Source organism: Danio rerio, chromosome 23 (genome assembly GCF_049306965.1).
Source record: "Danio rerio strain Tuebingen ecotype United States chromosome 23, GRCz12tu, whole genome shotgun sequence".
Lineage (NCBI taxonomy): Eukaryota > Metazoa > Chordata > Actinopteri > Cypriniformes > Danionidae > Danio > Danio rerio.
In genome coordinates, this window is record NC_133198.1 from 41,509,776 (window position 1) to 41,537,500 (window position 27,725).

General features: G+C 34.2%; 1 protein-coding gene and 1 long non-coding RNA gene across 10 annotated transcripts in view; both read left to right on the forward strand.

The window, feature by feature from the left end:
- Positions 1-92: 92 nt before the first annotated feature.
- On the forward strand, positions 93-17,299 carry znf217 (zinc finger protein 217). Of its 8 annotated transcripts, none has more exons than XM_073937945.1 (6): positions 93-128; positions 5,913-7,554; positions 9,292-9,414; positions 10,330-11,640; positions 15,427-15,551; positions 15,634-17,299. In XM_073937945.1, the coding sequence occupies exons 2-5, from the start codon at positions 6,249-6,251 to the stop codon at positions 15,537-15,539; spliced, it is 2,853 nt and encodes a 950-aa protein (XP_073794046.1). In that variant the 5' UTR covers positions 93-128; positions 5,913-6,248; the 3' UTR covers positions 15,540-15,551; positions 15,634-17,299.
- Positions 17,300-20,612: 3,313 nt separating this feature from the next.
- LOC141380548 (uncharacterized) overlaps positions 20,613-27,725 on the forward strand; it is a 66,853-nt gene continuing 59,740 nt past the window's right edge. Inside the window, exons 1-2 of one of the 2 annotated variants that reach the window (XR_012398695.1) lie at positions 20,613-20,704; positions 20,823-21,029. This is a non-coding gene — a long non-coding RNA (uncharacterized lncRNA). The remainder of the gene's footprint in view (positions 20,705-20,822; positions 21,030-27,725) is intronic. The other variant, XR_012398694.1, reaches the window with a different exon arrangement.

A 27,725-nucleotide genomic window follows, 5' to 3' on the forward strand; every position in this document is an offset into this window, starting at 1 on the left:
CCCACACGCGTCTGACTCGGTTCTTCTCCCCCCGATTCGGTTCTTTTGTACTGTTCATGGATTCTTTTTTGGCGTAACGACGTAATTACGTCAGCACGTGGTCCCTTATGTCCCAGCGTGGCATTCTGGTATGTTTCAGTACAGCTCTATTGTTGTTTGACATTACTGTAATAATTTTAGTTCGGACCCAGATCAGTTTACAATTCTTATTTATCTCAAATTATTAATATTTAATCCAAAGCCAATATTTAAGGTTAAATACAATTTAATAACGCAAACATTTAGAATGTTAAACCCCTTTTGGTTTCTTTTATGTGTTAAGATGTTGTAAACATTGCATTGTTTGTTTGGTTCATTTACAACACCTTCCTGTTCTGTTATTCAAACTTTGCAATTGATTGATAAGTGGTTTGACTCATTAAAGAACGGAGTCATACAAGTCACTCATTTATGGGAATCTACTACGTGTTTGTGTTATATTTATATTTGATTTACTAAAACGAACCGACTCGCACGACTCATACTGGCATGAATCTTTGTAAACGATTCATTTGGATCCGACTCATAAAGAACTGCTATTCTATGCGTTAACGAATCGCTGCCCACGGGAGCGCGCCTCTCTCTCTCTCTCTCTCTCTCTCTGAACGCAACAGCTGCATAGTGAGTGATTTGCAAACATTGAAAGCAAGGCATTTCGTCCGGCTAACAATTGGCTAACTCAGCTAATCAGATTTCCAGAAAGAAAGAAAGAAAACCAGCTACTAAACTAGCACCCCATATACGTTATTACTTATTATAGCGATTGTTGGCACACAATAAGAATACCTGACGAAGTCTGAACATAATGGTAGGTATGGAGGGTGAGTTCCTTATTTTCTATATCACTCATCGCTAGCGTGTCGTTAGCCAAATTTCTATTATCAGCACGAGCACAGGTTGATGTTAAACTAAAGTTAACAAACTGAAACGAATGTTCCCATTAGACACCGATAGACTATTGTATAACATGCAATAGAAGCAGATGATGAAGTTAGTGTCTTTTTGTGTAATGCAGGAACTGCATTAACATCTTTTGATGTTCTTCCTTAACTTGAAAGGGAAAGAATAGAAAACAACTTACAAAAGTCCCAACCATCCCCCTCCAAAAAACAAAGTTCTACAGTTGTATTTGGCTATCCGCCCTGCTATTTTAAACTAATAATAGCTTTTGATACTAAATAAGTTATGTAGTAATAGCTGTAAAGAATAAGAAGAATAAACTTTATTATCAAAAAAAGAGTTTGATTTTATTATTGATATCATGTTATTGTTTTTGTTTGATTATCTAGTCTGTTTTGTTTTCTAGTCTCCTCCATTAAACTATACATGTTATTTGTGACTTATGGTTGACCATATAGTGATCTCATTGTTCTTTAGCACAAACAACTTAACTGTAGTTAGGGAGGAGTGTTGTATCACATTCCAAAAAGGAAACAAACAAAGAAAAAAAGGGGCATGCTGGCATATTGGAGAGGTATGTAGTAAAATAACTATCAGTCTCTAGAGTTGCTGATCAAGTTAGAATGATCACGTGTCAGGAAATTTACAGCCACATTAAAGACACGCTTCCACACACGAGGCATTATTATTTATGTAAGTCATTATTGTCGCGTATAACGCGCGTGTCGTTTTCGCAGTTCACTTATATCATGGTTTTGAGGGTGGAAGAAATAAACACGATATATTTAAAGTTGCATTATGACGTCAGTAACCGTCGTTTTTATCAGCAGACGTCGCCAAATCTCTCCATTCTGTATCACTGTTGTGTTCGACCTCAGTTTGTGTGTGTGTGTGTGTGACAGAGGTAAAGTTGGTTTTATATTCAGACATCCAGACACTCTCCTTAATAATATAATTTCAGAAAAGTGTTCTTTGCAAATTGTAAATAGGGAAATCATATTAGCAGCCAATGACTATCAAACTGCAACATTGTTCACAGTGAATTAGATGGTGTCAATGTTGTTTACAAGTCATACTTGCATGCTAATTCCAATTTGAATATTCAAGGTAACATGGTAAACAATACAGAGACTGCTAAATGATGATCGAATGGGTGATTATAAAACCAACTTTACCCCTATTGTGTGTGTGTGTGTGTGTGTGTGTGTGTGTGTGTGTGTGTGTATATGTATATGAAGACAGAAGCAAAAACCAAATTTCCAGACAATGACAATTTTTTGCAGCCTCCTTTGTTTATGTTGAGATATTTCACTTTAAAGACCAGGAAAAGGATTTATTAGTTGCCATAAAAGTTATATTACTAAACATACACACAGGAGCCTGATACAAACGCTCATTCTATATATATATATATATATATATATATATATATATATATATATATATATATATATATATATATATATATATATATATATATATGAAGAGTTCAGATGCAAAAAGTGTCGTCTTAAATTTCTATAGGAAATGAACGTTTTTCGCAGCCTCCTTTTGTTTATGTCGAGATATTTCACTTTAAAGACCAGGAAAAGGACTTATTCTTTTGCCATAAAAGTGATATTACTGATATACACACAGTAGACTGATAAAAATGCTCATTCTGGAGGAAAATTTCAGATAGCATTTAGAGGTTTTTGTATATATATATATATATATATATATATATATATATATATATATATATATATATATATGTGTGTATGTGTATGTATGTATGTATATATATGTATATATATATATATATATATATATATATATATATATATATATATATATATATTGTTTATAAATATATATTGTTTATAAATATATATGCATGTTTTTATTTTAATATATTACATTACATATACACACATTTTATATATAACATATAATATATCCAATGTATTCTTTCTATTTCTATACATTTTAGAGAGTAAATGCATGTTTTTGTTTGTCGTCAGCAGCAGGAGCTTTATTCTGAAATAGTTACCGAGCAATTGACTCTCATACTGTTTTCTTAAGTAATGCTAACCTGTTTTTCATGTATTTGCATGAGCCATCTGTGTAGTTTGTTGTCCTATAAGACAACTGCAATAAGTGTAACTGACACTGTGTCTTTTAAAGAACTTTATTGATAAAACTGGATGCTTTTGGGGCGAGCAAACACTATTCTTGTGAACAGGTTGCAGGGCAAAGCCCAAACAAAAGAGCAAGACAAACAGCAGCTGGTCTCTAGCTGTTTCTCAGGCATGTCAACTAACCGTGTTTTAGAGCATTATAATGACGCTACTATAGGTGGGGTCATTGACATTTATGCTATTTTGAACAGTTTTGGTTGACTGCAGAACTTTTTTTACATTAATTTGTTAGCTCAGGATTAGTTTGGGATTGCTATGTTGAGGGATTTTAAGAAGTAAACAGTGTTGTTTGTTGAAATCAGCATGGCAGGAGCTGTAATTAGAGCATGTCTGCAGAATGTAAGAAAAATTCAGATTGTTTTTTTTGTTTGTTTTTTTTTTCCTTCTCTTGTGTGTGTGTGTGTGTGTGTTTTTTACAGTGGTTATTCGGTAGATAAGTGAAGTGTTGTAGCTTCCTTTTCAACCTCCGTTTCTCTTTTTTTAAAACATCTTCGGCTTCTGTTTCTCTTTTTTCAGTGCCTAACATTAGCAAAGTCTATTTTTATGTTGTGTAGGGTCTCCCCTTCAAAGTGATTTGAACTTGAAGTGTGTGCTTGCACTATAAGTATGTTCTAATAGTTTCTATTGACTTTAATTCGGCAAGAAATTAATTATTCAGTTCATTCTTTTGAAGATATTTGTAACACTATTAAATCATGTTTAGAGGTTTAAGCAAAAATAAATTGTAAAAACTTTGTAGTCTAACTGCATTAGTACATTTTATCACCACAGAAATAGCCGTATAAACCGCCAGGTGTTAAACGCAAACAAAAAAAAAAGCCTAGTATGTGTATGCTAGGAATAGCAGGAGACTTTTGACCTTTGGTTACGACAAAAGCGATTCTCTCTTTGTATGTTTAGCATTTAAAGTACTTCTTTCTGACTTGAAATAATCACTTAAAAATAATTGTCAAGAGATTTAAGCTTGAATAAGGGTGTTGTAAAGTCACCTTGTTAAATAGTATCCTAAGAGAAAGCTAAATGTGGTGGTTTGTGTATATATATTGGCTTGTTTCAGCATGGAAGGTGGGCTAAAAAGTTGCAGAACAATGCTGTGACTCCACCTAAGGCCTCATGAGTGAGGCTTCGCAGATATTGTGAAGGACACCGCTGTAGATAGGCATTTGACTCTGGCTTCCTGTTGCTTCATTCGTAACTCATTTAAAGAACTGCATTTTGTCAGGTTTGCCCCTGGAAAGCGTTCTTAATGATCTGAAATCTGGGTTTTTCTTCAATTAGCTCGAATGAAGCAATACAGAATAGTTTATACCAGATTTGCAACTTGAGATGTTGCGTTTCATTCAGACCTATTCATGTTCACTTACTTTATATTTTCATCAGGGTCTAAAAACATTTAGGTTTTCATGTCATGGTTAGTTTTTAATATTGCAAAATGTCATTTAGCGTGTAAACTTATTCTTTTGTAAATTTGAATAAGAACAGGCTAGAGTATGTATATAAAGATATATTAACAAAGAGATGCTCACACACTTATGTATACTTGACGTTTATGGATGGATTGGAAGAAAGGGAAAGTTAAAATAAGCAATTTGTTCCACTACTTGCTATATATCATTTTTCTTAATCAAATAGGTAATCAAATCAAACTAGTGTCCTACAAGATGGCAGTTTCTTTAGAAAAAGTGAGCACTTCTTTCCTGTGAGTCATAGAAACAAAATAAGGTAGTTCATTTAGTTTTCCCCTAAGTTTCATTCAATGAATATTTGATGCCAGGACAATATTAGCCTATCTTCCTGTCTATATATCTGTCTGTGGATTATTATTATTATTTATGTAAATAGGACAAATTGCATCAAATGCATTGAAGGTCATATGCTAGTTGTAGCATTAAAGCTATAAAATGGCTGCTCTTTTTAAGCTTTCCTGTGGTTTGACAAGCTAAGCCCATAAAAAACCTTCACTTATGTTGTCATTGTTATTAATGTGCATGTAGTTTTTATGTTGTCTTATCGGATAAGATTACTACATGCAGTTTCAAACATTACAATTAGTTATTAAAAAAGATTGAATAATAATTTAAGTTAAGTTGCTGCATTTACTACTTACAATTAACAACATTTTCTATATAAGTGAATACTTTACTTTTAAATCTTATCACAGTCTGTTCTTTTTACTTTGGGCATGGAGTAGCGACAGCCCCACTGGAGTAACTTGGCCATGAGGGCTTTTCTCAAGGGCACAATTATTATAGACTTAGGCTGTACCCTTGACAACCCTATAACTGTGAGTTCATTCCCATTTCAGATGGCTTTGAAGTCAAATCCACAGGCTTAGGGATGGAAAGACATTTATTAACTAATTATCATTAATATTTGTTATTAAATCAAAAGGGAAATCAAATCGTATAGGACTATTTCTTAATTGAGCAGTTTTTAAAGATTCACTAAGTTACAAATGCATTTTGATAGCTTTAACTTACTTTAATGACTGAAACATGAATGTATTCTAAATTAAAATAACAACGGCTGTAACAACAGAATGCATATTTTGTAATTTGTTTGGTATTTGATCCACTTTATGAAAATGCAGGATAGGTAAAAATGCTTTTCATTTGTCTTCAGTTTATTTAAGAAGCCACCAGATAATTTTTTTTTTAGTAATTCATGCGACTGATCAAGTTTCATCTCGAGTAACAGTACAAATCTAATTAACTCATTTGTATCTGTAGTCCTGAGTTGATTACATTCCGCAGAAGTGGCCACACCTGACTTTGTTTTTATCTTCCATTTCAGGTTTTGCCTGTCAGGACAATTCCTCTGTGTGAATCACAGGAAATCAACTTATCAGGTGTATGCCCCATTACCTGGCAGTGAATGGCAAGCCTCGACTGCTTCTGTTTTACAGGAATGGCTTCACTGAAACCCTCAGATTATGCACTGTTCTGAAATTCAAAATATTTCTCAAAAGTCTTCTAGGAAAATTCTGAAAATTTCATAGAAGTTTGATGCCTTTCGTGAGTAATTCAGATGAATGACTCCTTTTTTTTCCCCCTCACATGTCTCCTTCCTTGGTTTCATACAAGCTTTCAAGTGAATTAGAAAAAAATACCCTAGTAAATTCCTGCTGACATGCCTACCCACCCATTGATCCCATATGTGGAAAGTCCTGATGGACTTGGTCATGACATCCTTAGCCACAGCAGTGCAAGCATGCCTGGTACTGGTTCTAGCATGACACCTCATGCCAGCTTGGTGGAAAAACCAGGCATCCTGGCAGAAAGTAGCCTGCCTCTAGACTGCATGTTTTGTGAGGAGACCTTTCTGCATCAGGAAGACTTGGGACCACACCTTCTTTCCCAGCATCCCACAACATTCCACGGACCTGCAGTATTGCGCGTGGAAGCAGAATTCCTAACCCCTGGTGACAGGGCCCGTTCTAAGACCTGCCCTGCTGTGGAAAAAAACGAGGAACTCAGTTGCGCTGTGTGCGGCCAGGCCATCAAAGATGCGACAGAGCTGGAGACGCACATGAGGAAACACAAGGACTCTTTTACATACTGCTGCAGCATCTGTGGGCGTCGTTTCAAAGAGCCGTGGTTCCTTAAGAACCACATGAGAACTCATGGGAAGACTGGGTCTAAAAGCAAAAACCATGAGCTGGAGATCCCAGCCACTGTCAATGATGTCATTCAAGACCAGCCACCATCCCCTGTGGTCACGTCATACAAAATGTGCATGGTATGCGGCTTCTTTTTCCACAACAAGGAAGCTTTGGCTGAGCACAGTAAAGTTCACAATCGAGATGCAGAAGCAGATGAGAACATCTCCACTCATGACCAACCTGCTGAGGAGCTTCCTGTATCCCAACATGCATTTTTGCAGAACCTACAGTTGCATCCTTCCGTTGCCAGAGAAGCAGAACCGAAGCATCCGACTGGACGATGGATATCACAACTCGATCCTTTCAACACCTACCAAGCCTGGCAGTTGGCCACAAGGGGCAAGATTGCGGCAGGTCCAAACTTAGCCAAGGAGCTCAATGCAGACTCTAATTCTGACAATGAAGACTCGGGGTCTGAAAAAGAGGAACTTGGGGCAATCTGGGCTTCCGGAGATAAACCTGCCAGACGAGGCCTAAGAAGTGAACTCAAGCCTTCAGACACTCCTTCTCCATCACCTGAGCAAAAGGGTCTGATTCGTAAAGACAAGCCAACCAATTGCGAAGAGTGTGGGAAGATCTTTAGGACGTACCATCAGTTGGTCCTTCATTCGAGAATTCACAAGAAGGAACGAGGAGGAGCGGAGAGCCCCACCACACCTGTGGATGGAAGGGCACAGAGCGTTGGTTCTTGTAGCAGCTCATCTCTGGACCGAGCAGATGAGTATTCAGAGGATGGCTCTGAAGAGGGAGTGCCAGTTGACGCCTTTAATCCAGGTATTTTAGCCAAAGTGCTTTGTATTGTATTTGCATCTTTATTCATTTTTAATTGCATGTTAAACACAACAAACAGTCAATAGGTTGTAATCGTCTTTTTATATTGTATGTACACCATAATTATGTGCTATTGAAGAAGCTCCTTCTGTTTGACTGGTTCAGTTGTAACTTCTTCACACAAACCTTTTTTTTGTGCAGATTTAGATCTTAGAGCTCCCTCTGCTGGTATTAAATGAAGAAAAACTTGCAGATTGTACAGAATACCATGTTGTATTTAAGCAATAGGGATTATTATTTATTAATCATTATTGCAATTACAATTATTTAAGCTTAAATATCTTATTTAAGTTTGCTTGATTGGGACTTGTTGTCGATTGATTTGCTTTTCAGTGTTTGTACTTTCAGCAGTGAAAATTAAACCACACAGAACTAAACTAAACTTCAACTCTGAAAACTGGACTGACACAGTTTCATTTTACTACAACTTCTATGTTGAACTGCTTTGACACAATCTACATTGTAAAAGCGCTGTAGAAATAAGCATGAATTGAATAGATGTTTTCCATAAGCTAATAAACATTTGCTGATATTCAATATATAATAATGATCTTGCACAATATTGTGGACACCTCAAAATACATTAAATAATTGTTTATTTGAATTTTAGATAGTCTTTTAGGGATATTCAGATTGTTGTGTTGGCAGTGGTTGTTCATCACAGCACCAAATACTTGGCAATTTATTTTCAAACATTCCAATCTAATCATTTCAAACAAGCTCATCTGATCTTGGTCATTGAAAATTTTGTGACTATTTATAGGTGTTTTGCTTGTTAACTCTGCACAGTAAGGTTAAATTTTTTTTAACATTGGTTAATTTAATTAAATTAAATTCAATGTAATGACAAATACAAAAATGTTTATTAATCTTTCTAATCCATTAATCTAGGTGATGTTAATGTCCAGTAACGAATCAAAACCAAAAGTCATAATTAGGCATGGCATGATAACCGGTTTCATGGTTTACCGCGGTTTGAAAAAGTCAAGTTTTTAAAACCACAAAAATGTTCTGTTATACCGTTTCTAAGGTATATTTCATGTTTTTTTTTTGTGTGTGTTGTAAAGAAATCTGTTTTTTTAAGCTAATGAAGCTAGCTGAAGTCAATGATTTATTTTAATTATTTAGCCTGACATGTTTACTATTCCACAATATTATAATGTGAATTGTAAATTTTAAAAAATGTAAATTGAAATACTGTATATTGTGTTCAATTGGGAAAATGTTTTTTTTTTTTTTTTACTAAGACATTTAAAAAGGACTTATTTTAGAGAAGTAATCACAATATCTTGATAGCGTGATATTTTTATCCAAGGGTAACCGTCACAAACTTATACCGAGCCATGCCTAGTTTTAATAGTTTAAACTAATAAAATCCAGTTGTAATGTTTTTCATTAACTATAATATGGCTATTTCTCTGTTGATTTGAATCCATTAACTAACATTTACTAATATGACCATTGCAAAGTGTTCTCTATTGTACTTTATCATACTTTCGCAGTTTAATTTGTTTAAAGTGTTAATTTACCCTTAGTCTGTATACACAATAAATATATAACTAATATAACTATAACTGTTTGGTTATGATAACTATAATCAATGGTTAAAAACTTCAGAAATTAATCAAGTAAATTTGATACCGAAGTCTAATTCTAAACATGTCATTTGTTTCCTTACAGATAAACTTGAGGATGGACAGGGTAAAATGAAGCTCAAAATTCTTGCTCCGAGAAAATGCAATTACTGTGGCAAGACTTTCCGCTCTAATTATTACCTCAATATTCATCTCAGGACACATACTGGTGAGTACTTTATTCTATTGTCTTTAGTTAAAGGTATAGTTCTTCCAAAAATTAACATTTTCTCATCATTTAATCTCTCTTTACTTGTCCAGAAAAAAGTTTCTTTCTTCTGTTGAAAACAAAATTAGGTATTTTGAACTAAGCTGTAAACCTGTAACCGTTGACTTCTAGAGTATTTTTGTACATGTATTTCCTACCATGGATGTCAGTGGTTGCAGGTTTTCAGCTTTCTTCAAAATATCTTTTGTGTTGAACAGAATAAATATCCTCACGTGGTTACAAACATTTAGTTGAGTTTGAGTAAATAAAAATTTTTGTGTGAACAATCCCTTTAAGTCATAGGCAGGGCCAGACGGAATCTGCGGACGTTTTTTGCTATTTCTGCTGAGAATTTTGGTAAAAATCTGCGGATTTCTGCTGAATTATTTTGGGAGTATCCAGCGGAGTATCATAACCAAAACCTTAATATATGAAATAAAAAGTAAAACATTACTGAATAAAAACTGAATAAATTCAGATTTACACATTTACTCAAGTAAATAAACAGAATTAATGATGGGCTAAAAATCTGCGGAAAATCTGCGGAATTCTGCGGGCGCAGATTCCGTGTGGGCCTAGTCATGGGTCTCAAACTCAATTCCTGGAGAGCTGCAGCTCTGCACAGTTTTGCTCCAACCCTATCAAACACTGCTGATCCAAATAATGGAGATGTTCCAAAGAGTCATGAACACCTTCATTAGTTGGATCAGCTGTGTTTGATCTGGGTTGGAGCAAAACTGTGCAGAGCTGCTGCCCTCTAGGAACTGAGTTTGAGGCCTGTGCTTTAAGTCTTGAGTTGCATCTCTGTTTTATTTAAAGATGGGGGTTCTTTATTATTTTTTATGGTGTCTTGACATCTTTCTTTTTCATTCACAGGTGAAAAGCCTTATAAATGTGAATATTGTGACTATGCTGCAGCACAGAAAACCTCTTTGAGGTATCATCTAGACAGACGTCATAAGGACAAACCGTTCACGGAAATCCCGAACATTCCCGCCACACCGTCTGCTAGAAATATCATCAAGGCCATTGAACCTCCCAAGAATGTAGATAACAAACAAGCCTCAAAACCACCCAAACAATGGCTTGCTCCTAAACCTCTCCCTGCCAGTGTTAAACATGAACTAGGCACGAGCCAGGTTATCAAAAGCACAAGTCCTTCCATTCAAGTTAAGCAAGAGTTTGTAAGTTCTCCTGTCGCAACTCCGTACACCCCTTTGAGCGAGGACAACAAAAAATACCCATTACCAGCAAATCTGAAAATGGAGGAGAAAGAAGCTTCTGAGGCACCACTGAATCTGTCTCTCAAAGTGTCTCTCTCTATATCTGCTACCTCAGTACCCAGAAACCTGTTACTGACCAACACGTGTACCTCTTGCTCCTATGAGACCCTTTATCCCGAGGTTCTCCTGATGCATAAAAAGCTTATCCACAAGCAGAATTTGGACATCAAGAAGAACGGATACAGGGGACCTCAGAAATTGAAACGGTACACTGGTTGCCCACCAGCTCTTGAAGGCAAAGATGTCGCTCCTTTGGCCCACATCAACAGGAGGCATCCACGTCGAACCAAATCCCCTCTACGCCAACCTCCGGAGAAGCTTCAGAAACCTCCTCAGATGTCTAAGGTTTCTCCTGTGAAAGAGCGCTGGAGAGATCAGCACCGGGGCAGAGAACTGGATGCAACCAACTTGCTGCCTAGAAAGCCAGAGCAAGAGTCTAGCAGGAAATTCAACGTGCCGTCGGTAATCGATAGGGAGCTTCCCAAGCAGAAGCCTGTCCTGGATCATGAGATGAATCAGAGGATGGGCAAAAACGGAATGGTGTGGCCCACGGATCCAGCGAGGCTTTGCCTTTCGGATCGTTTTCGAAACTTGACTCAAATGGAGGTCGGGGAACCCTCCAGCAAAAGACAGAAGTCCTTTGAGCCTCTGCATACTGCATCAGGGCGGCTTGGAGAGGATTTCAACAGGCTTGTGCCCTCAGGCAGGAACGCTAAAACCTCGTTGCAGACACATTCACCCTTGGCTTCGATTAAGGTGACCCCTACAGCGTCTTCAAACAGCATGCAGCCTGACTGGAATGTCATGAACATGCTCCGCACCTACACTCCCAACAACCTGGCCTCGCTCTATCATCCCATCGCTCCAAGTTCCAGCCATGGTGTCATGTCCTCACCAGTTTCCGGTGAGTAGTTGATCATAAAAATTGCACACAAGCTAATACAACCAGTGGTGGAAGTACTAAAAAACATACTCAACTAAAAGTACCATTACTTGCCCATAAATGTAGTACAAGAAAAGGTTTCTGATTGTAGTTCTTCTGTAGCACTGTTGCACTTCTGATTGAAGTTTCTGTAATTATTACTCAAAGTATGAGTAAACAGTAGCCCTTTTAAAAGTACCCAATAGTGAGTATTACACAGTAAAATGTTCATTCTTTTATATGCGATTGTGTAAATTTATTCGCAAATGTAATTCTTGTAAAAAATGTAATTTCAGTCATCATACAGTAAACATCTGTCAGTAAACATCAGTGACATGGTGTAAACAAGTGTTTCCAAACCCTGTCTCTAAAGGCACACCAACAGTACGCATATTAACATTTTCCTAATCAAACACACCTGAATCAACTCATCAGAACATTAGAAGAGACTAAAAAACCTAAAATGAATGATTCAGATAAGGGAGACTTTCAAAATATGTACTGTTGGTGTGCCTTCAGGAACATGGTTGGGAAACACTGTCATAAACAGTCCCTCGGTCATTGAATGTAACGATTTTGTGTCTTGAGGTTGTTTTCTGTATGATGCGATTTATTTACAGGACTGATTATTCTACTTTAGCCAAACACTTTAGACAAGAAAAATAGTGACTGCAGGTTGAAGGAAAATAATGGCATAAAAGAACAGATACGGCACTAAAATTCACTTAAATGAATGTAAAAGTACATATTTTTTAGACTACTTAGTCCAAGAAAGAAAATTCCAGCAATTAGTGTTGCAAAGCTTTATGAATAAGATCCTAAGCTCCACCCCCATTAGACATAAAAAATGATGCAATTCTTGATGTCATTGTGAATATAAATACAAATATTATTGATATTTACTGGGGCTGCACAATAATGGAAAAGTCTGACTTTGCGATATTTTGGTTTTCTGCGATTTATATATTTAGATTATGAATAAAATTTTATTGGATAGCTTGTATAGCCCTATTTGGGGTGGGGGGGGGGGTATTAATTTATATACGGGTGTGAATAATGTATAAAAAATAAGCAAATTGCAAGCAAGAATAATTACAACTGAGCAAAAAAAAATGTTGTATGGTTTTCCCTGAGAGTCAAACCGTATTCATGTACAGAAATTAAATAATGAAGTGGAAAATAACACTGTATAGTATTGTATTAACTCTTTTGAAAAGCATTTATAACATGCAAAAGATAAAGTTTCACTCTGTTATGGCTATACTTTGCAATTACTTCACAAATCTCATGTGTTTTTAAATTGTTGATTAGCTATAAATCCAACACAACGTGGTGGATCCTGCATTGTGACCATTTTGGACACATAGGCTGCGATATCGATGCTGAAACGATATATTGTGCAGCCCTAATATTGACTATTGATTTTGAATATTAATCCAATAAGACTTTAAATGTCTGAACAGACTACCATAACTACACACAAAAACTCACAGCATCTTTTTGTGACAATTCATCAATATAAAGTCTGCGTTGTTAATTGTTGATCAACTATAAACCCAACACAACATTGTGTATCCTGCGATGTGACCATCGATGCTTAAACTATATATTGTGCAGCCCTAATATTGACTATTGATTCTGAATATTAATCCAATGAGACTATTTAAATGTCTGAACAAACTATCATAACTTTTATTTACTAATACTATTTGAAGTTCTGAGTGTCACTTCACCAGCGTTTTACCGTTTTATGAGAGCAATATTATCATAATAATGTACACATAGAAGCTATCAGCATCTTTTTTGTGACAATTCATCAATATTGATAAAAAGTCTGGTGTAGCTTATTTTTCAGAAAAAAAGACCATAGGGTTTCTAAGATGATTAATATTTTATTATATTAAATTATTTTTAACTGAATGAGTTTCCTGATTTCAATTAATTTGACATGCTTTTTGATTGCAAAGATTTTGTTTTACCCATTACATTGAAGTGACAAAAAATTGAATTAAATGTATTTTATAGGGTCTTAAATCACACATTAAAGTCTACGTGTACGTTAAGTATGATGACATGTTTGCATCTGAACGGGGGTATCGAGTAGGTGACTCATTTTATTTTTGAGCTCCAACTATTGGTTGGAGGGGCATGGCTAAGCAAATTTCAACCATTTCGTCAAACTGACATCATCAATAAGTACTGCCTTTCCCGAGTAGAAACAAATGGTTTGATTTTGATTAACACAGGGTATATGCTGGAATCCTAAAGATAATTTCAATAACTTTTTAAGACTTTTTAAAGACCTTCTCAGAATATTTTAAGACCTCATCTCAACTTCAAGTTCTAATCAGTATCAAACATTTGTTAATAAACAGTTGTTAATAAATAGATGTAATCAAATAAATCAACGGGGCGCAACCATGCAACAGAACTCAGATAAGCTCGGAAAAAATAAAGCTTGAAATATTAAATTACGCGGTTGTTTTCAGCGACAGGCTTCAGCCACTGTTCAAACTCGTCTTTCTCCAACCAGGAGTACACAAACTTACTTTACCATTTCGCCGTCTGTTTCGCTCTATGGTTTTGCTACATAAGGAGAGCGTGCACCTCCTGCGTTTGTCACAAATTACGTAACATCACCTGGACAGAGGAGCTTGACCGGACGTGCCCCGGCCCATGCCAATTTCGTGGATTGAGCATGTCATCATTAATATTAAGTGGAAAATAAATATATTTATGGTTTTTTGCAGTAAAACCCTTTGGACAATGTTTTAACAAAATTTAAGACCTTGTAAAAACGCGATTAAGACTTTTTATAGTTTTTAATTTTCTCATAATTGATTTATCAACTTTAATTACTTTAAGATCCCGTGGACACCCTGTAATAAACAAATCAAAATGTTTTTTCAGTGGATTAACTTGCACATATTAATTGATCACAATTAGACTTTAATAACGTTGTACATTTTCATTTCATTCAGACACTATGGGAGCTTAATTATTAAAGGAATAGTTCACCCCAATATTCTAATTGTCATCATTTACTCATCCTTCACTTGTTCAAATCCCATTTTGAGCATCTTTCTTCTATTGAACTCAAGATATTTTGAAGAATGCTAACAGCATTTTGCTTTGCTAGAGTCAGATGATGTATAGACCATTTCAATGTGGTCATGTCATTGGCCCATGAACATTTCCTGTTTGTTATCAAACTATTTCATAACTGTAACAAGAAGCAATTTAATAATAAATTCATGTTAAAGCAGCTATCATAACGTTATTTATTATTATGTGGATTCTCAGAAGCTATAGAAATTTAAAAATGTAAAACAGAAAAACCATTGTTTTTGTTTATATCCCTCAAAATGGTCTATACGCAGGCCCGAAAACAACAGCAGCACCATCTTGCTTCCATCCAATGAGTCTGTTTCAATGAAAATGAAGTGACATTTTGAAGAAAGCTGGTTTCTGGAACCCTTTGAAGCACCAACCACCAGCATTCTTCAAAACACCTCCTTTTGGGTTCAACAGAAGAAACTCTAATAGGTTTAAAACAACATTAGGGAGAATAAACGATGAGGTAACGTTCATTCGTGAGTGAACTATCCTTTAAGAGAAGCATTATTTCTGTAAAACTGCAGGCAGTAAATTAAAAAATATTAAAAGAAGACTTTACCATTGGCTTTTTGAATGTTCTTGGTGAATGTTTAGTCAGGAGGTGATCTAGGATCATGACTGAACCCTACCCCGTTATGCTCCTCTCTTTAGGGAGCAGGTCCTTGATCTTCCCTCAATACTCCACTAGCATGTCTCAGAGGAGAATCCAAAGCAGCCCTCTGAATAATGAACGCTGTGGTGGACCTTCAGATAAGAGCTCTTAGAAAATATCCAGGGTAAATGTCTTCAGCAGTCATTTTTTAGAGGTAATGCATTCAATGTTGTTCATGAACCTAACCATCATTATCTCATCCACAGCTTCCAAACAAGCAGAGAAAATGTTGACCACATCGCCATCGGCTTTAAGAAGAAAAGTTTAACTGTTAGTTTTTGTTTTTTGGGGACGTTCTTCAGACACTAATGCTGAAGGGTTTGACGTGTTGAAAGGATGAACACTGTAAGGTTGCAATCTCTGGACCGGAAGACTATACGAATATAAACTGCAGCCTCAGACGGTGTTGTTTTGATTCAATTTGCATTCCATTACGGCAATAGATTAATCTGCGGTGCACTTAACACAAAGTCAGACGCACGACAGTTGACTTGTGAATCTATTGTGGGTCAGTGGGCTTATATGATGGCTTGAGTACTAATCAAACCGCAAAAAAAAAACCCAAACAAGTGCCTCAATTACCTTTTATACGAGCGAACGGCACTGACCAAATAAACAAGGAGTAGTCAGGGGACTTGTGCTCCTCTGATAGTGTAAGATTGTCTATATTGTTAATGTTTAACATCCTCTACAGGTCAACTTGATGCTATGCAGAGAACAGGATGTTTTTTTTTTTCTGAAAGTACAAAATCTAGCTGCTGTGTTACTGTCTCGGATTCGAGACTTTTGGAAAGCGATGGTGACGTACTGTGTACTGTTGTGTTGGTACATTTATAAAGCAAATAAAAGCAATGCAGGGACTGCGTGAAACCTCTTTCACTGTGACGACAGACATTCAATGTAATCCTCAGGATTGTTGAGAAACATAACTGTGATTTATTATTATTTTTTATTATTATTATTATTTCTGCGCCGCCAATGCTGAGCAGTTTCGCCTAAATGTGTGGTGAACGTTTTTGTTGTAGTTTTGTTGAACACCAGAATGTTTTTGTTATCGCGTCTTTTTAATCTAATAATCAAGTGTATTTATTTTCAGGCGAGTGTGTTACTTCAGTAGGTTGTCTTTGTGTCTTTATAGCTTGTTCTGGTTTCTGTTACTTTCTGTGTTCAATATACTAACTCTTTCTTTCTTTCTCCCTAAAGACCACCGGTAAAGTTAACTTATTTCATAATATTTAAGGGGTTTTCATGAGCTTGAAGCAAATGCGTCGTATTTCCTTGATTAATAAACTTGAAGCCTATTTGTTTCTCTATTTTGCTTCACTCCTCAATAAGGAATTACCTCTTATTTAGTTTTTTTTGGGCGGATTTGTAGATCGTTTATGATAAATGATGGCTGTCGCTGTCTTGATGATGGATTTCGGGTCACCAACGCTGCTTTACGCCAGTATAAATTCAATCCTTTTTTTTTGTTCTCGCTCAGTATTTCAGCTGTAGATGCATTGAATTGGTAGTTTGGTTTAGGAAGACGTAGCGGCAGCCATGTGTAAATTTATTAGTATTTGTACTTTTTTTTTTCAACTCTAGGGTGTATTTGTTCCCAATTTTTTTGTCTTTCTTTTGCACTTTCACTAATGATATTGTGTCGTTAGTTTCTTTCTTGTGGTAAGGATATCACAGGCGTGCAAAACAAAAAAATAATGAAGCGGAGATGCTTTTCTACTCCATCTTGTCCATTGTTTCATAAATGATGCTGTTTGGTCTTTAACAGAATGTGTAATTTTGGATTTACAGTCTTTGTAACTCACCTTGTTATTAAGCCAGGTGTATTGCAGACCCCCAGAATAAAGCAGTTGCGGAAACTGGAAGAAATGTCATTGTTTCATTTGAGTAGACTCTGAGGATTAAACATGCTGGTTTAAGGGTGAGCTGTGTTTTATTTTAATCTTGAATGGGGAGGTTGTATAAAACTGGTAATACTGCAATGTCTGGGTCAGTTGGCATTTCTGTGTGGAGCTTGAATGTTCTTTTTGTGGTCGTGTAGGTTTCCCCCACAGTCCAAACACATGTGCTGTAGGTGAATTGGAAAAGCTACATTGTCCGTAGTGTATGTCCTGGTCCTCCAGAATGGGGGTTGAGCATTGGGCTAACAACTCGCCTCATAAAAACTAGATTTTACGGAACAGCAATAGTGTGGCTAAATGTCAACTTGGATATGAATGGCCCTGGGAGTAAATAAGTAATAATGCATTATAATTGTCAAAATTTGGAGTCATGATTTGACAAAAAGCACTTTTGGCATGAAATTATGGTAGTTAATCCTTTTGTGGCTTTACCCTTACATGAGTCATTAGAAATGAAACATTCATGTGTAATTGTGCAGTTTGAACCAATTTATTATAAATTTTAGGATTTACAATAAACAAAAATGTATTCAAAAAATAAAAATTGAGTATTGCATTTTCAGGCTGTAAAAAAAAAGCTTGATTTGGTTAACGATTTATAATATAAGAATCATTCGAGCCATTCTCTTGTTTATTATTATTTTAGTTAATATTTTTAATTTTAGCATATTGAATGTTGGTAGAATACACTAGTATTTATTTTTACCAAATCAATTAAATGTCAAATAAAATCTGAAAGAAATAGAGATAAATAATTAATTTAAAATTTAATTTTTTTTATTTGATTGTGCATATTATTATCATCAATGTTGTGGGTAACGGATTATAAGTAACAGGAGTTGCTTAATAATATTACTTTTGTAAGTAACGAGTAAAGTACTGCATAATGCAGTAATAATATTTAAGTTTTATCTTTTTAAAGCAATGTAACAAGTTACTTTTTTCTTAAATTAATTAGCTTTTAAGAAGTAAATTGCTGAATAAAAATTTAGATGAGAGAATGTTCATTATTTTGAACACTTGGAAGAAAAGCTATTGTACTTAAATGGTTTGTACTTCTAAGACAAAAAAAATAAGGTAAATAAATGTGTAGGTTATACAGTGCATTGCTAATGACAGAGGTTCTTTATTAAAAAGAAAAAAAAACCTGCAAGTTCTGTAAGAGATCAAGCATCAACCAGTAAAGAAAAGTAACGCAAAAGTAACGAAACCTATTACTTGCAATAAAAAGTAACTAAGTAACGCAATTAGTTACTTTTTTGGGGAATAACTCAATATTGTAATGCATTACTTTCTAAAGTAATTTTCCCCAACACTGATTTTCATCAGTTACAGGAGCAAAAGTGATTAGCCAGGAGTCTATTTTTTCATCTACTCCAGAATATGTTTATAAAAGAGCCTATTTTATAGCCTATTGTATTTTCGACGTGTGTGTGTGTGTATTTATTTTAAACATTCACAGTTTGTAATGCAAGAATAGTTCATAAGAGCCATATATGTCCACTGAATTTGAGTTTTAAAATATCCAGCTTAATGGATGGGAAATACTTCGTATTAATATTTATACAATAATACATAAGCTAAATTGGCAGTAGTGTTTGTGCATAAATGCAAGAGTGTATAGGTGTTTTCCCAGTGTTGGGTTGTGGCAGGAAGGGCAGCCACTGCGTCAAACATATGCTGGATAAGTTGGCGGTTCATCCTGCTGTGGCGACCCCTAATGAATAAAGGGACTAAGCTGAAAAGAAAATGAATGAATAAACAATAATACATTCTATATTGTTTTCCATTAAAGTAAACTATCAATTATATAGGCTACTTTTTTTTTTACTTATTAATTGTTAATTATAATTATTAAACATTTGTTTTCTACAGAAAAGAAAGCAATAGGATTTGGGACAAACTTTAACATTTTCATATCCACCTACTCAGTTTTTGGCCCATGGATCAAGTACTATAAAGGTGCTTAGTCAGCATTGGTCTTATTATGTAGGCCCCTATTCATTCTTTCATTTTCTTGTCAGCTTAGTCCCTTTATTAATCCGGGGGTTGGCACAGCGGAATGAACCGCCAATTTATCCAGCAAGTTTTCACGCAGCGGATGCCCTTCCAGCCGCAACCCATCTCTGGGAAACATCCACACACACACTCATACTGATACACTATGGACAATTTAGCCTACCCAATTCACCTGTACTGCATATCTTTGGACTGTGGGGGAAACCGGAGCACCCGGAGTAAACCCACACGAACGCAGGGAGAACATGCAAACTCCACACAGAAATGCCAACTGAGCCGAGGCTCGAACCAGCGACCTTCTTGCTGTGAGGCGACAGCACTACCTACTGCGCCACTGCTTCGCCTGTAAGCCCCTATATGAGATAGTAATTTATAGTAATTAATAGTTTTTATTTATTTATTTACCCATAGCATAATACTACCATGTAGTGGTAATACAATAACCAATTACCCTATAGCAGGGATGGGCAAACTCCGTCCTGGAGGGCCGGTGTCCTGCACAATTTAGCTCCAACACTAATCAAACACACCTGAACAAGCTGATCAGTGTCTTCAAGATCACTAGAAATCTACAAGCAGGTGTGTTTGATTAGCGTTGGAACAAAACTCTGCAGGGACACCGGCCCTTGAGGATCAAGTTTGCCTATCCCTGCCCTATAGCCTACTGTAATTTACAATACACCATGTTTAGTATAAAAATAAAGTAGACCACACAGTAATATAAATTTATAAAGTTTTTTCAGTTCATAACAGTTGTAAGAATAGTATAGAATAATATGGTCGTGTATAGTGCTAGCAGCACTATAGTTTTTTTTAATTAACTAGGTGTTGTAAATAGGCTAACGTTACTAAACACTCCACGTGTAACCTACTTTTACACTATTAGGCTATTCATTCGTGTTAAAATCAGAGCGCCAAATGAAAGCTACTGTTTTTTGTTTTATTCAAGATTATTTTTGTTATAATATTTTTTGTGTATTAGCATATAGCAATCACACACAACACATATGAATGCAGTTTCTTTACCCTCTATGCTTCTGGACGATGAACATGGTGGTTTTGCTACTATATTTATATTTAACTGATTTAATAGTTATACTCAGTTGATCACTAAATGATAAATAGACAATAATTTCTACACGTTTTAAATGATCTGACCAATGGCTAAAAATCTAGCATGTGGAAGCTAAAATGTGATTAGCCTGTCCACACACTAGAGGGCGGTATAACCAAATACATAAACCGCTAACGTTGGAAACCACGTGCAGGTTGCTCGATTTAGCGGGACACAATAAACTCCTTACACAAAGACGTGTAAGGTTTTGCACAGATAAAATAACTCCCAGTTTTAAATGTACGATAACATTATGTACATTAAACAGTTTACTCCTGCATCTATGATTAAAGCCCCTAAGACTTTTAACTAGTCGACTGTACATCATAATAATGGCTAATTTGCTCTTTCTCGTCAGCATTTGTTTGCTGAATGATGGACGACGGTGTGTTGTTTAACCTGGCCACTGCATCACTGTAAGTAAGTCTGTCAAAAAACAGCAAATTATAAAGCAATATGAAAAGCTGTTTTGACTATGAATTCTTTAAAGATACGATCCAAGTTTCACTAAAATACTAATTCCTGGTTTGCAGTTTAGTTTATGCTAGCATCAATGCATTTTTTTGTAGTCAGCATTACGTTTTTCACTATAAAATGTAACATAATATTCAGTACCTAACATAATATTGGCTAATATTCTTTTATATCAAGAATTGTAACGTAAAATGTCACCAAAAAGGCAGTCAAATGCAATTGTTAATATCTAAAAACTAAATACTGACTGGTTTAATTTTTCTGTTTCATTCATTAATTTTCTTTTCGGATTAGTTGCTTTAATCTGGGTTCGCCACAGTGGAATGAACTATCAATTTATCTAGCTTATGTTTTACGCAGCTGATGCCCTTCCAGCTGCAACCCATCACTGTGAAAAGTTTCACATAAAAGAAATGCTATTATTTCTATTAAAACATTAAGCTTTGATATCAGCAATTGTGTGTTTACTGGTGAAGTTGTGTTTACATGTTTGCTGTTTACTTGTAGCAGTTCAATTGTTTGTATTAAGAATAGACAAGTAAGTATGTTAATTTATCAATTGTCACTATTGCCAATGTTAATTTATTTTTAAAAAGCGTAAATGGAGAGGTATTTTCACTAGTTAGATGTCATTAGATAGGTCACAATTCATAATTATTGATATGAGAGAGTTTGCAGTTCAGTTTAATCTATCATAAATTAAATTCTTGTTTGTGTAAACCTTTATCGTTGAAATCAGTATTACCTTTTCACTGGAAAATGTACATTGCGTAACATAGGCTTATAAATTTTATATCAAGAGTAATAATGTAAAATGTCACCAAAAAGGCCGTCATTCAAATACAATTGTTAATATCAAGTACCTAAAATCTGATTAATTTAATTTTCAGTTTCACATATATGAAATGCAATTATTGCATAACCTTTAGCTTTCACTGCAAAAAATGCTTTTCTTACTTAGATTTTTTTTGTTTCTAGTCCAAATATCTACAATTTCTTAAACCAAGAAGCATTTTCATGACAAGCAAAACATATTGTCTTGTTTTAAGAAATACTATGCCAAAATGAAGTGAGATTTTCCTCAAATCAAGCAAAATAATCTTGTTTTTCTATTTGTGATAAGATTATTTTGCTTGATTTAAGGAAAAACTCACTTCATTTTGGCATAGTATTTCTTAAAACAAAACAATATGTTTTGCTGGTCTAGAAAATGCTTCTTGATTTAAGAACTTTTAGATATTTGGACTAGAAACAAGACAAAAAATCTAAGTAAGAAAAGCTATTTTTTTGCGTTGTTGATATCAGCAATATTTTGTTTGCTGGTGAACTTGTTTACATGTTTACTTGAACTTGTTTACTCATGTTCTTTTATACTCAAGATGTGTTTGTATCTGCAACTCCTTACATTTAAAGTTTTGTTTGGCAACATTTTATTAATTGTTTTAATTTGTTCTGATGCTACTTGCTTTAATTTGATGCTTGTTGTAAGGTGACCTTGCGTCTTCAGAAAGGATAGAAAGTTGGTTTTAGATTCACACATTTGTTTCGTTTAGTAGTCTCTATATTGTTTACCATGTTACTTTGGATATTCGATCGGAATTAGCATGCAGGTATGACTTCGAAACAACATTGAACTCTGTGAACAATGTTGTACTTTGATAGTCATTGGCTGCTAATATGATTTCTGTATTTAGAATTTGGAAAGGACACTTTTCTGAATTTATATTATAAAGGAGAGTGTCTGAATATCTGAAAATAAAACCAACTTTACCTCTATTCAGAAAGGTGGCATTTACAAATAAAATGTATTATTATTATTATTATCATTATTATTATTATTGTTAAGAAATTAAGTTCTGACTACATAAATTACAATTATTGCTATTAAACCTTTAGCTTTGATATCAGTAATTGTGTGTTTACGGTTTACTTGTCTGTTTTTTTATAGAAAAACTTGAATTGCTAAAAATAAAGTTTTTAAATTTATTTTAAAGTCATTTATTAATTGTCACTAGTGTAAATGTTATATTATATAAAAAGCACATCAAAAGTGTGATTTTTCACTAGTTCGATGTCTTCAGATAGGTCACAATTCATAATTAATAATATAAGAGAGTTGAAATTTCAGTTTCATATATCAAAAATTAAATTCTTGTTAGTGTAAACCTTTATCGTTGAAATCAGTGTTACCTTTTCATTGGAAAATGTAACAATATAGGCTAATGATAACGTAAAATGTCACCAAAAAGGCCGCCATTCAAAAACAGTTGTTAATGTCAAGTAACTAAATTCTGACTGATTTAATTTTCAGTTTCACAAATATGAAATGCAATTATTGCTTTTAAAACCTTTAGCTTTGATTTCAGCAATTGTAAAGTTGTTTACTTGAACTTGTTTACTCATGTTTACTTTTCAATTTTTATAATAGAAGTAATTGGATTGCTACAAGTACAAATGTTCATTTATTAATTGTCACTATCTTCAATGTTAAATTTAAAAAAATGCACATATGGAGTGGTATTTTCACTAGTTATATGTCGTCAGATAGGCCACAATTCATAACTAGCAATATAAAAGTAAAAATTTCAGTTTCATATATCATAATTGAAATTATTGCTAATGCAAACCTTTATCGTTGGTATCAGTCGTCTATGGTTGATATCAACTATTGAAATGCAACAATTAAAAGTGTAATTTTTTCATTATATCGTATTACACTGTCACTTTAGAGTCATTTTGTTCATTTATAAAATCATAAATGTGATTGTTACTATATCTATATTTTATAATATTTTTCTATTTATTATTATCAGAAATGCCAAATGTAAGTATAAACAAAATCAAGAACAGTTAAATTATTTATATCAGAAATAATATTTGTTACTATTAAGAATTAATTTATTGATATTAAAAATTACATTTCTCCCAGTAAGAAATACAGAACAAATTAATTATTTTCAAGTACACTGTAAAAAAATAATAAATCTGTAATTTTACGGTTTATTTCTGGCAGCTGGGGCCTGGGGAAAAAAAAACACGTAAAATAACGGCCTTCAAATTACAGAAATTTGCTGTAAAATAACAGAGATTGAATAACAAAAACTTTCCAGAAATTTAAATGAAATAATAAAAAAATACTCTATATTTAATGTCCGTTATTTTGCAGTATATTTCTGTAATTCAAGTTAGAAATCAGTTTCTGATATTAACAATTGAGCTAGAATGGTGGCAAGATTTGACTTATAAATGTCAGGAATCATATTTTTATTTACAAGATGAAATTTAATTCCTAATATTGAAATAGAATTTTCAGTGTAATGTTATTATTGATTTCAAGAATGAACAATTTTACTAGTGGAAGTGTAATCCTTGATATCAAAGATCCTTATTAAAATGCTTTCCCTTAGTTTGTCTCATTTCTGGTCCAAGTATTTAATAATACTAGAAAGACTAGTAAAAGATATGTTTTTTTTTTCTGAAATAAATTTTAATTAATTTAATATTAGGTTATTTTACTTTAGTCCATTGGCATTTCTGAAGATGACAGATCTTTTATTCATATCATTGTATGTGTATTCATTTAGAATAATGCTTATTTGTTGAGACACTGTTATGTTTGTAAATTATACATTGGATATTTATTAATGGTGTCATGAATATAGCCGATGCTGCTTATATGGCATTAAAACACACATAAATAAATAAATAAACAAACAAATTTATTTCTAAAAATCAAAACAATGTTTAGCTTGTCTAGAAAATGCTTTCTGATTTGAGAATTTTACGATTCTTGGACTATTTTTTTAATATATTTTTTTTGCAGTTCATAATCTAATTCCTGCTAACAAGCATTGATTTTTTTTCAAACAGATTTTATATGATTTCTTATCAATATCATTGTTATCTGCTTTTATTTAGAATGATGCTTATTTATTAAGATACTGTTTTAAATTATGCATTGAATGTTTATTGCCAATAGTCAGGAGCAGATTTGGGGATTCGGGGGCCCTAAGCTATTCCGCCCATGAGGCCAAAAAGTTCTAAAATGCACCTTTCATGCTTTAAATTATGTTTAATTGACTTATTTTGCTGTTTTTTTTTTATATCACTCAATCTGCTTTTCTACATTTTGTCTTAATGCAAAATAATAATAACAACATGTAAAGAATCTTGTAAAACTTTTTAAATGATTTGTTGTCTTAAAAGGAATTTCAGAACTAAAAATGATATATAAACTATTTCGTTTTTATTCCTTACCTGATGTGACTGCTGGATTGCTCTATGACAGAGAGTGGGGACACATTTGCGCAGATGTAATAAACGTTAAACTTTTTATTTGTGGACCATCATCATACAAAATGATAGAAAACGTGCTTGTATATAATTTATAGGTGTAATTTATACTTCTAGGTATTTATTTCAGGGCCCTCATATTTCCCAGGGCCCTAAACTGCTGGTTACCTTGCTTATTGGTTAAATCCGCCCCTGGCCATGGTGTCATGAATATAGCAAATGCTGCTGATAGGCATTAAAATTTACATTAATAAAAAAACTTATTATTTCTGAAATTAAAACAATATTTTTTGCTTGTCTAGAAAAATATTTTCATTTAAGAATGATTAAATTCTTGACTAAATAAAAGAAAAGTTTTTGTTTTGTTTATTGAGCATCTTTGATATCAGGGATTACACTGGTAAAATGTTTATTCTTAAAACCAGTAACCTCACACTGAAAATATTATTATTTCAATATCAGCTATTACATTTGATCTTATAAAAAAGTATGTATGAACATTTTGTAGTTAAATGTTGCTATAAGCTTCCATTTAAGATCAGTACTTAATGTCAGCAACTTAATATCAGAAATAAATATTTACACATAAGCTTTTGTATTTCTTACTGGTAGGAATGTCATTTTTGATATCAATAAATTATGTTGAAAAGGGCTGGACATATTGGAAAAATCTGACATTGCAATTTTTTGTTTTGTCGTGATATACACTCATCGGCCACTTTATTAGGTACACCTTACTAATACCAGGTTCGACCCCCTTTTGCCATCAGATCTGCCTTAATCCTTCATGGCATAGATTCAACAAGGTACTGGAAATATTCCTCAGAGACTTTGGTCTTTATTGACATGATAGCATCACACAGTTGCTGCGGATATGTTGGCTGCACATCCATGATGCAAATCTCCCGTTCCACAACATCCCAAAGGTGCTCTATTGGATAGAGATCTGGTGACTGTGGAGGACGTTTGAGTACCTAATAAAGTGGTTTATTGTACCTAATAAAGTGACCAAATGATTTGAATGGATCCTTTTAGAAAAAAAAAATTCAGTAATTCTATATCAACTGAGACGATCAAGTCTTTTAATATCTAATGCATCTGCTTAAATTATAATAAATTACAAGCAAAAATAAAAGATGTAAAATAACATGGTCATCATTGTATAAATATATTTATTAACATCTTTTAGTCTTTAAAAAAGAATCTAATCCTGCTATGTGACTATTGCAGATACACATGTTGCGATATCAATGCTAAAATGATATATTGCTCAGCCCTAGTGTTGATATTTGTACTAGAAACAGCATTTTTTTTAAATAAATCTAATTCCCGCTATCAAGTATTAGCATTCTTGCAAGTAAAAAAGGAGTTGTTGATCTGAATAATTCCTCTCTTGTGCATGAATACAGAAAAAAGTGGCTTGCCATAAAGGACAGTATCCAGCACATTAAACCGAGTCCTTCACCCCCTGCTTTTCTTTTTGACTACAGCACATCTGCTTGCTGTCTGCTCCCCAGGGCCAGCGCTGTGTAATCTATTGCATTAGCTCACATTAGCGCATATCGCCCATGGGTCTCCATAATCACAAACGCAAAATGAGCATTTCACTTAGTATCACCCTCACATGCCCCTCAAACAGAGGATCTGGAGGAAGCACAACCTCGGCTCGTGACACGCTTCCTGTTTTTCTAACATCCTCATGATGCTTTGCTTGAATGATGGGAGTTAAACTGTTGGCAATCAGTGAAGTGTTTTAAACTCTGTCAAATATAGGTCTTTTTTGGTCAACAATAATGCGCTGTTTATTTATTCGATTTGCTGATCAGAGCATGCGCTAGACATGGGATGATAAGGCCCGTACTAGTAATCAATGTCAACTTATCGCACAACACATGGACATGAGCTCAATTGTTTTTGGTGATGCAATATACATCACCCATTAGGGGTGTAACGATACACTCAGCTCACGATACAACGTGTATCACGATATAATGTTCACGATTCGATATGTATCACGATATTTAGAATAAAAATGGAAAATTAAACTGAAATGCAAATTTTATTAAAAAAAAAAATTAATTACCAAGTAAACTATTTTTTATGGATTTCTTTTGTTTCAACTTGTTAAACTGAACCTTCTTTAAGAAAATATTAAACAGGCCTGTCTCTGGAAGATAAAACAATTAAAAAACTTCTAATAAAATATTATTGAAATTATTCAATTCAATTGAATTTAACTGTAAGAGCTTAAGGCTTTTTTGTGTGCAAAAAAAAAAATAATCCACATTTCCAGGTAATCAGCAGTTCTATAAAATAATCCTGAACTGATGTGTATCTGTCTGAGTGGTTTTTATGGATGGCTGTCTTCGTGTTGGGCATGATGAGTGACAGGGTGGCCGTCTTTTCATTACACAGGACAGTCGTGACTCTTTTCAGCAGTTTAGGCAGGTTTACTATTTCTTCGGCGTTGCTGATGACGGCGCTATCAAGTGTC

Coding starts and splice junctions, on each gene's coding strand:
- znf217 (XM_073937945.1), top strand. CDS start 6,249: ATGCCTACCCACCCATTGATCCCATATGTGGAAAGTCCTGATGGACTT. Junction 7,555..9,291: donor AGTTGACGCCTTTAATCCAG/GTATTTTAGCCA, acceptor GTTTCCTTACAG/ATAAACTTGAGGATGGACAG. Junction 11,641..15,426: donor CATGTCCTCACCAGTTTCCG/GTGAGTAGTTGA, acceptor TCCTCTCTTTAG/GGAGCAGGTCCTTGATCTTC.